We start from the raw sequence: 10,990 nt of genomic DNA on the forward strand, positions 1-10,990 counted from the left end.
ACCCATAGGTGGCAGTCTAGCCTCAGTAGACCACTTGCAGAGTGTATGTTGATACAGGAAGTGATGTAGAAGAGCGTGTTGAATGTTTACTTTAATAAAACTTTAATGTTTTATTCATAGAAGAATAAGAACAGAGTGTCACTTTATCAACCCAAAGTTGCAGCCTTGTTCACTGCTGGAACATGACAGGAGCGCACAGACGAAGAAGAAATCTGAGACTGTTGTTCTGAGAAGGAACTGCCAACCCTTTTTCTGAATAAATCAATAAAAATCCATTTATGGAAAGCTGTGGTGAAGGAAGTTTTTTGTAATCATATTCAACAATATAGCATATTTGACCACCTTTGAATGAGGCTGTATACATCACCTTTAGTAAGTGGACCAACCCCTCCTATATTTTTCTGTAAAAGTCTGGACACCCCTGGCCTGCGTTTTCCACAATATATGCGTTGGAATTGTATTTCTCATGTCTCAGGATCTTCTTAAGTTAGGTATAAGGTAGACAATAAGATTGTAAAAGTTTACAGAAGTTATATATATCATATCAGACCCAACACGGTATAAATGAATGAGTACATTTATATATATATATGATGTAAAAATAATAAATCCTTTATAAGGCTGGGCATTGAACCGTATTGTTTTAAGAACTTAGCTGTTTTGGGGTGCAGCAGCTGGAGATAAACAGGTTCAAACAGGACACCTGTGATGCAGAATAAACGAGCGACTTCACAGGCTGAAAAAATAAACCGCTCTTTGTTAGATGAGATGGGGTCAGGCGGATAATTGTATTGTTCAACTCAGTCCATGCTACATAATTTAGGTATTTATGTGTTCTGGATTGTTAAATATTTGAAATAACATCAAAATTAGCATTAGGAAATCACATCTGTATTAAGAGAAGTGACACTTCTTCAGTTGTTATGACACCCTCTGGAGGTGTTTGAAATGCTTTGTGGAACACCATTCAGCTCATTGTTCACACTTCAGCTACTACCACATGGATCCCCTGATATACTGCATTCAAGCCGGTTTATATCACTGCTTAAAACAGCAAAATAACAAATAAAAAGTCAAAAAGTTATCTGTGTGTGAATCAAATCATTACGATTTTTCGGGAAAAGTCATCTCAACGTGTAAGAACATTTAAACAGTTTTCAAGTGCTAAAAAACAAACAGAAAACAAGAGCATATGTCTAACATTCATGATGAAAGAAAGTCAATGGTTAAAGTCATTTAATCAAGAGAAAAACTAAAACAGAAAAGGAACAAATTTACAAACATATACATATCTCATTTACACACTTTATATCATTTAACCAAATCATTAAATTTAACAATTTCTACATCACTGTGTTAAAAACAACAGCCATCAAAAGGGACACTTGTCTTTAAAACAAAATCCCACATATGTATTATCTTATCAAACAGTTTATATCACCACTTAACACAATAACAATCTCTAAATCATTCCATTAAAATAAAAATGGCCCTCTATCTGTTTATCTGTCTGTCTGTCTGTCATACAAGATACTGGTATTATTTATGTTCAAACACACGCACATATATTTATATATATGTGTATATATTTATATTTATTTTAAATATTTCACAGGAAGTATTTGTGTGGGGGCTCGCAAATAACGTGTGTGCAAAAACCATGAACGTTCAGTGCCATCCAGTGGTCACATTGTAGTACTGCAAGACACCAGTATGTCTGAGGTTGTCAGTGTAATTGTTATAATTATTATTGTTATCATTTTCAAACTTCCCTTACTAATGGGATTGTCACATTAACAACTAAGGTCTAAAACGTATTTTATTTAAAAGCTACTAACAGTCACGTGGTCTGGATGCTCTACCTGATTTCATGTAGAATCTTGCATTTGTGCTGCCATCCAGTGGTCAGAAAGAGGAACTATCTCAAACCACATTCATTGAGCATAATATGAGAAGAGGACTGAAAGGGAAGCTGAAAAACTTGGTTCAGTGTATTGTTCATGTCTTGTTCAGTTGTACAAACTGCAAGATGAGTTTATCAAACTCTGTAACTGTTACACTGCAACTCCGCACAACCCAGCCAGTACACTGGAGGTATATGCTTTTATTTTTATGTTTGACTCGAAATGTAAATGAGCAGGTCTTCATCTATTTCCAAAATAATGATCAAAATGACATCTGGCAGCTGGCAAAAGAATATACTTAAATATTTAATTAAATTTTAATAAAATATTACCACTACCATTTAATTGAAACTAGTATCCTGTATAATTAATACATGTCTAGCATTTGTAATAAACAAAACTGCTTGAAAAAGCTGACAATTCATCGACTTTCGTTGATTTTAATTGTGGGTGGACCTCCTGCCCCCAGAGAATTTCACCTGTTCTGAGGTGTTGCATCCCTGGACCAATATGGTGGCTGCGTTAACTCATTGCTAGGTCTGACTGCAGGATGATAGTGAACACACACTAAGGAAGCAGATTGGGCTTCCTTAGTGTGTGTGTGTGTGTGTGTGTGTGTGTGTGTGTGTGTGTGTGTGTGTGTGTGTGTGTGTGTGTGTGTGTGAGAGAGAGAGAGAGAGAGAGAGACTTGTGTATTTAACTAAAGCTTCCACTAGATGGCATCACCTCTACATCTCTACCTGGCTGCTGGCCTGGGGTCTATTCATTTGTCATTTGGGGACATTAATGCTGAAACAAATTACTGTAATGAAGAAAACACACTAAACGCTAGCATTAGCTACTGTTAGCCACTGTAACATGTATGTTAGTTATTATGTCAGACCTCTGCGTGGCATTTGACTCTTTGTTGAGATAGGAATCAAGGGAACGTAGTGGGAACATCTGGGAACATCTGTCCTGGACAGGAGTTAAAACTGACATTATTTAAACTTGTTGAGCAGGCTGCACGAGTGCTCCTCCCAGCAGAGGTTTTGAGTGAAGGCGAGCTCAACATGTTTTCTTACATTTTGATGTATTTGTTTGAAATCATTTCACAGTTTTTACACCAGTATGTAGGCACATAGATTTATATATGGTATATGTACATACTGTATGAGTGTGTTTGCATATATGTACATACTGCGAGTGCTATACACATGAAAAAACAGAGGAAGTCAGATAGATGAGTTAGATTCAAATATTTGTTACGTATTAGACCCGATGCAACTTTAAATTAACAGTGCAAATAGTCAGCTACTCAGCCTCACCGTCCTCCTCTTCATCTTCCTGCCTGGTAGATGATGAAGATGCTCCTCTCTCCCTGGCTTTGGGTCACATGTCTCTGTGGTCGTCTCTGGGAGGCCAGTGTGGATCAGGGCGGAGAAACGAGTCTGTGACAGACCAGATCTGGACTGTCCATATGACAGTGTCACCATCACTGACTGTCTTGTATTTATTATTTTCATCAGACTGATTCGATCTGTTATCTCACATTTCCTCATGTGCTTCCAGTGTTCATGCACTGCAAAGAGTTTCACTGTAAAATCACAGTAACATGCAGGCAGCAGTGACACCCTCCAGCATTTTACTCTTATTTTGCACCAACAGTGCATCTACTGTCATTTATTTTAAATAGTTTTCTTTCCAAGCAGGAATCATCTCATATATTTAGCTGCATTCAGTCGGCATATTGGCCCAAAACTTTGATCCAAAGTGAAATATCTCAACAACATTTATGAAATTTGGAACAGACATTGATGCTCCAGAGAGGATGAATCCTGAACACGTCAGTACGATCGCTTGTTCAACACTTTGGGTGTGTTTCAGCTGTCGTCTGACAGAACAGATACACTCGACACAGGACTTAAGCATTTCACACTAAAAGATTAGTAAAAATAGTTAAATATAAGAAATGTATTACTAAAATATTGTGCAAAAATGAGCAAGATATCCAAAAATATCAGTAAGATATCAAAATAATATTAAAATATCACTAAAACATTGAAAAGTTAGAGTAAAATATCAGGAAAAGTAAAATATCCTAAAACAAATACTAGTAAACATCTGAAAAAATGTAAAATATTCAATACAAATGTGCTAAATATGATGTGCAGCTGAGTCCCTCCCCCTCTGACAGTCATTCAGGACACAAACACAGCTTTTCAGTGTGGTCTCACCTTGACTCATAATGTTCACAATCAAAGCCTGAAAACGTCCTGAGGACTCGCTGTTTGTCTGGATGCAGCAAACAGTTGGCTGTGCTGTAAATGTCCTGTTAGTAACTGAGCTGGAGGCTTTCATTGGACAAGTAACACTGATTTCAGCTGCTATCTCAACTTCAACCTCAACACACACACACACACACACACACACACACACACAGCCACTTATGCACACACCTCCTTTAAACTTCACCCGCACTTTGTTCCCTCCTGAGCTGCTCGCTAATCAATAAATCTTTTTCATTCCTCTCTCTCTAAGCCCAGTGCAAACCCTTTCCTGCTGCTGAATTCTCCCCAATCACTTCATTCGCCCATCTCTATCCACACACACACAAACACACACAGGGAAGCTGCCCCTCACCCTCTATCCCAGGATGATTCCAGCCCCTTCCCATTGAGCAGCATTAGCATACAGATGTTAGGCTGAAAAGGGAAAGCAGGGAAACACAAAAGGCCTGCATGACCAAGAGTGGAGGGAGGGCCGAGGGGCTGCACAGGGATGGCCCTTGGCCTTTTTAAGGCCTTACAGACTCACACGCACATTCACACACACACACATACACACACACACACACAACCACGGGTATTGAATGGTAAGTAGCAGTGGGGGTTGTGGGAGTCTGCTCCTGCTTCACTCTACTGTTATTCATTCACCAGAGGGAAATCCTCAGCCGGCCCTCAGCTGCATGACAACACACACACACACACACACACACACACACACACACACACACACACACACACACATTTGTACTTCTAGAGTTGTGAGGACCCTCATTAACACAATGCATTCCCAAGCCCCAAACCTTAACCATCACAACTAAAAGCCCCAAACCTAAAAACCAAGTCTGAACCCTCAGTCGGCCCTTTGGTGGCCTGTCTGAAAGTCAGGAACGCCAAAAAGTGTCCTCACTTTCCAAAAATTTAACACTCAAATTGGCTCTCACAAGCTGTACAAGTACACACACACACACACACACACACACACAGGGGAGGACGTCGACTTCTGCTCCACTTTGTGTGAATAGATGGAAATCAGTCACAAGTATCTCTGTGTCCCATTGTGTGCTGGGGAGTCTTTGTTCGAGCATCTGTTGCCCAAACATTCTCTTCAGTGTCACTCACTCTAAATTGGTCTGTTCAGACGAGTTGCAACAAAACTCACTCCCCTTCCCACACATAAACACACACACACACACAAACGGAGGGGAGGGCCGAGAGATCCCCTCAACGCAAGTAAGAGAAAGAGTTAATCTTTGTTTCTTTTGTGTGTCGGTGGGACACAGATGATCGTAAAGGATCCAGAAGCACCGGCAGCATTTTAAAGTGATGCTCGTGGGAACGCTTCTGCGAAAAGGAACGCTTGTGTTATTGTTAACCGCAAAGATTTCCTGCTCAGCATAATTCTGGAAAACTGGAATTTAGGTCCCATAGCTCACATTTTACAGAGAAAAATCAAAATGAAGTATGTCAATTTAAGCCATTTATTGCAGTCAGTACGTATAAGAGTAAAGAGTTTACTTTCCAAAACCAGCACCTCTAATGCTTATGCATACCCTCATACTCTCCTGTTCATGCAATGCAGGCATTTTGTCCACAGTCGTATTCTCTACAGAGTAAAACTGCCTTTAACTGCACTGCTTATACAGCTGAGCTAATCAAACTCACAATTATGATCATTTCCCCCCGAGTCACAAGGCACGATCTTGCAGAAAACAGGGAATAAAAAGATAAAAGGTGCTGAAAATGAGCAGAGGGAAAGGTTACGCTAAAGCTTGGACTCTGGGATGTTCCTGAAGACCGAGGGGCCAATGTGGATCAAAATTAGAGGCATTTATGTAGGAGAAGAGAGCAAAGGAGCTTAATATCAGGTTTCCATGTTTCTTACGTACGTCTTGAGATAAAAATGACCTAATTCATAGAAAATATCCTAAATCCATACTAAAACTAGGCTAAAGCGTCCTTAATTTAATGAAATTACTTCAGACTTTCTGTGAGCTATAAAATAAAATGATACAGAAGTGAGACACAAGGCTGCTGAGCTCTTATTGTTCAAAGAGTTTTATTTTGAAATAAAGGTGAACAAATATATTAAGATAAAGAGCTAGGATATCAACATAACCCATGGAATGTAAACAATAAATGCACTTAAATTATGTAAAACAAAAAAACACAGTATCAAACAACACAATATAGGGTTCGCTTTGAAAAAACAATAAATAAGACTTTAAGTTAACAAAAGTTACAAAAACGGCTTGCTGTCAAATGAAGCTGACGATAAGCTACAGCAACAAGCGACGAGCGTCTCTGGACTCGTCAGTGCAGGCTGAGTCGACAGACGATCGCACCACCTCGTCTGGTTTCCTTCGAACTCGCTTGATTTCACCTGCCGCTCAGAGTTAGCTAGCTAGCTAGCGTGCAACAGAGGTCGACCTACAAACACATTGTCATCAAGGCAACTCTGATAGATAAAAATCCACATTTTGTCTTCGTCGTGAGAGGAAAAGAGAGCACACAGGTAGGAATTTCCACACACCGAGACCACAATGCAGCAATGCAGCAGCCCTGATGGACACTCGGATTAGTCACTCAAATCAACACGATCTCCCATCGTTAAAATCTTTTGATGGTTGTGTCGCTCCCAAACCGATGCCCGCATTTGCATTTAGCGCTGCTGACTCTCTTCCATCACTGCATTGCTTTGTGTTTAGATAACAGCACTATTCAGGTTTAAAAGGTGTTATTACAGTCAGAGGTGTGAGGCTTCATGGAGAGGAGAGCAGACTCACTGTAGGTTCACACCACCAGCAGAAAGCAGCGCTCTGAGACGCCGCCGCCAAACTCGCCGAGCTGCTTTTCACGTGAAAATTCAGTGAGTCTTGATTTCTGCCAGGCCTGTCAGCCAGTAAGGCAACATACATATAGAATGCCAAAATGCTTTTCTTCCTCCTCTCCTCTCCTCTCCTCTCCACGAGCCTCCTTAAAACTACTGGATGGCGTAAGAAGCAGACGGACATCATGGATGCATAAGTAAAGCATAATTTCTCTGGTATTACAAAAAAAAAATGCATAAACATAATCACAAAGCAAAGTCACATAATACAAAAGCAATAAATAAGTCTAGAAAAGTGTTAAGCTACACTGACAATAATCAAAACGCTGTATGTTCGCTGTGGTTGCGAAAGGCTAGTCTAGGTGTTAACAGTACTAGTAGGTTAGGGGAAATCTAGCATTAGCTTTGGTAACTAGAGAGTCACTGGGTTGCCTACACTTGTGCTATTTTTTGTTGCTAAGGCAGTTTAGCTGAATCCTTGCCAGGCAGTTAAATTGCCAAATACAATCAGGTGGCCACAGCCATGCAACCAATCAATTAATCAATCAGCGACAGCATACAGTTATTTAACCCTCTTACTCATGGACAAGAGGTTGGTTTCATACAGTCGGAGAGCCCTGAATATGACTGGAGAAGTGCTGCAGGCTGGCATCACTTGGAAGGAGTAAAATAAGACATCAGATCTGTAAAAAACATTGTGATAGCACACCAGTCCTACACAGGGCAAACAGCACTAATATTAAAGTCCTTTGTAAATCAGGGTACAGGAAGCTCTCACACAGAACTTCCCACTGAGCAGGAACGGCTAAGTGAAGTACCCTGCAGGTTTTCTCTAAAAATGGGTATACAACAGTATACAGCAGTAACAACGGCATAAAAGAACAACCTTACAAAAACAACAATCGAACAAAAGGAGAAGTCGGCTAAAACTGGACGAACACTGAGCAGCGCTACAGCTGCTTGGATGAGAAATGCAATATGCACAAAGTTCGGTACGTTTACCCGGCTGGCTTTAGGGGGGAACTGAAAACCTAATGTTTTACTCCTCCGTGACTCGTATCTGAGCTTTCAAATGTCTAGCTGACAACTGAGTTTCTGCTTCGTTTATTTCATTAAAAAGCTGCTCTTTTGTTTTTAGACTGGACACAAAACATCAGATCCTGGTCACAGATTCAAACAACTAGACCATCTATCCCGGATTAAATTCAGCCCCGCGGTAAAACCTTTCCCTACTCGTCTGAGACGGACAGGCGGCTAAAGATGGGCAGGCGCCGGCCTTCGAAGCTTGGTGAGTCTGCGCCACTGGAGGAAGAGCTGAGGGAGCACGAGGAGGTGTAGCCTTCCTCAGACAGGGAGTCGGCCGAGGAGCAGCGCTGAAGGCCGGGCGGGGCGTTGAGGGAGACTGGCAGCTGCTGGGGGAGGTGGTAGCGGGGGTTTGGGTTTGTGGAGGTGACGGTGGAGGCGGGACACCTGCCACTGACAGAATCGGTCACCGCGTAGAAGCGTGGAGTGGAATCGCCGCCGTCTCCTGCCAGGTCGGTGACGCCGGAGAAGGGGTAGGGGCAATGCTTCAGTGCCCCCGGCTCGGGGAAGAGAGGGGACAGGAGCTCTGGACTCCCTGCGGAGGATGGAGATGGGGAAACCGAGGAGGCCCGGGTGAAGAGGAGGGAAGAAGGTTGTGACTCCTCAACGGGCTGGAAGGTCTGTGGAGAGGAGAAGCCTGCAAAGCTGAGGCTGTGACGCAGCAGAGGAGGCCTCAGCCTCTGCTTCTCAGGAGGCGCAGCAGCGTTTCCGCCCTGGAGCTCGTCGGCGTTGTGGATGAAGTGGCAGCGGGCGCCGTACGGGCAGAAGCCTATCGTGTGGAACGTGCGGCACGGCTCTGTCTTGTACTTGGGGTGCCTGCTGAGGCCTCTCAGCTCGTCCAAGCCATGGGCGAACTGGCACTTGGTGCCGTATTTGCAGGTCCCACTTTCCTCATAGGTGCGACACAGTTCGGTCTTGTACCGGGTGGAGATGTGAGGTGAAGGGGCTGGGGGTCTGGAGGCAGTGGGGGAAGCAGTGGAGGACAGAGAGGTACTGCTGATGCAGAGGCCCGGCGGAGGGAGCAGCAGAGGCGGGGACACGTTTGCCATTCTGTCCTCTCTGCCGCCCAAGTTGCCCTCGATCATGCTGACCGAGCGGTCGACTCTGAAGGGGATGTGGCTGAGTGAGGAGCGGGGAAGCTGACTCTCCCTGCTCCACTGCTGGGTGGAGGCCACGTTGAGCCCCCAGCAGGCTGAGTCGGCCACCTCGGAGCTGCTGCTGCTGCTGCTACTGTTGAACTTGGAGTTGGGGAGGGTGACGGGGCAGAGAGAATGGCGACGCTGGAAGCCCAGAACCCTCAGACTGTGCTGCTGCCGCGAGCCAGCAGGCGAGCCATCTGTCGCCTCCAGGCCGCGGAAATTCTGTCACACAAAAGAAGAGAGGAGAAGAATAGATGTGAGCTTTCTGCATTCCTGGAGCGCTGGAGCGAGTCGAGCTGTAAGGAGCTGAAGCTTTGAAGCCGTGGATGAAGCGACGTGGCTGACAAATTAGACAGGAGAAGTTTTTTCTACAAGTAGTTTTAGCTTGAAAATGTACCAAATGTTGAGTACAACGTTCTCACTTTCAGCTTCATGGAATAAAATCTACATTTTAAACTTAAAACACAGCTTGCACAACATGCACAAAGCAAAATATACGAATAATCAAATTACAAAATACTTAACACTTCAGGAAGGAAGCACTCACACACAGTATGTTTCAATAATTATCATTAAAACAAGTTTCAAACCAAATGTTTGAGCTATAAAGCTGAAGCTGCAACAAAGATGATTTTTCCTTTTCACACAAATGACTGAAATGAATTCTAGCATCATTAATGAGGCTGTTTCCCAAAATTAATCTGAGATGCAGCTAAAGAAAAACTCTATCTGGCTGCTACTTCGAGGTAAGTTTTATGATGTCTCCCCACTTCTTTAGCTTCTTCCACCTACAGAAACATACAGGCAGCCCGTCACAGAGGACGCATGCTGCTATGAAAGTTTTTACAGTCTGTCATCAGCTGCTCTCACCTTGCAGAACTCCTCGTCCAGTTCCAGAAAAGGCGTTAGAAAGTCGGAGGGCATGATTCGCTCCACCGTCCTCGCTGGGTGAAGGAGCTGGATGTGTGTTCCCACGGCGGAGGACAGCAGGGGGGACTGAACGACGGAGAGATGGTTGGAGGCTCTGGGGAAACCTTGAGGTTTCAGTTTGGTTTGAGGCGGTGAGGGGAACACAATCTGCCTGTTCCTGGAGCTGAGGGAGGTTTTTTTTGGGGAGGGAAGGGGAGAGAAATGAAGAAGTCAGGTCCGGCAGCAACGTGACCCCAGGAGGAAAGTTCTTAAACCATCTGTTGGAATCTGCTTAAATAGTTGGGGAAACCCACCCATTCACACCCACCCCCCGCCTGTGTTCCTCAGGGGGCAGGGCTGGGAGTGTGTGTTAATGTGTGTTAATGTGTGCGTGTGTTGGGGCGGGGGGGGGGTTGGGGGAAGGGGTCCCGCATTGTAATGGTGTGCTGGGGGGCTGGGTGGGCACAGAAAGAAGGGGAGGGGGCTGAATGAAGCTACTTTTCTCCCCATTCATCACCAAATCCTTAAAGATGCATTCTTCTTCTCTAACAGGCCGTCCTCACTGTGTTCAGGATCGATGCAGCCGAGGACGCCTCGACATGAAGTGAAGATACAAACACATTTACTGTCGTTAGTGCGGTTAAAACACAGCCAGCAAAGAACTCACAACTCAAAAATACCTTTGATACCTGGATTGTGGGGGCTTTAACATGCTGTTAATCCATATTCTGAACAGCCAGGTTTAATTCTGACTCATGAGAGCCACAGCTCAGGAATACACATAAGTTATATGAGTGGAGATTTCACCTTTGAAGCTAAATTTCAAAACATAACTGCCTTTGTAAACTGAACCTTCATGTC

The 10,990-nt window shown here is 43.6% G+C and overlaps 1 protein-coding gene across 1 annotated transcript; it reads right to left on the minus strand.

Moving 5' to 3' along the window:
• Positions 1 to 6,293: 6,293 nt before the first annotated feature.
• Positions 6,294 to 10,372, minus strand: LOC121609406 (mRNA decay activator protein ZFP36L1). The gene is made up of 2 exons (XM_041941029.1): positions 10,091 to 10,372; positions 6,294 to 9,442 (listed from the first exon to the last, which is right to left on the minus strand). Exons 1-2 carry the CDS (start codon positions 10,142 to 10,144, stop codon positions 8,228 to 8,230), a joined length of 1,269 nt encoding a protein of 422 aa, XP_041796963.1. The 5' UTR covers positions 10,145 to 10,372; the 3' UTR covers positions 6,294 to 8,227.
• Between the last annotated feature and the right edge of the window lie 618 nt (positions 10,373 to 10,990).

The sequence above is a fragment of the Chelmon rostratus genome, chromosome 7 (assembly GCF_017976325.1).
Source record: "Chelmon rostratus isolate fCheRos1 chromosome 7, fCheRos1.pri, whole genome shotgun sequence".
Classification (NCBI taxonomy): Eukaryota; Metazoa; Chordata; class Actinopteri; order Chaetodontiformes; family Chaetodontidae; genus Chelmon; species Chelmon rostratus.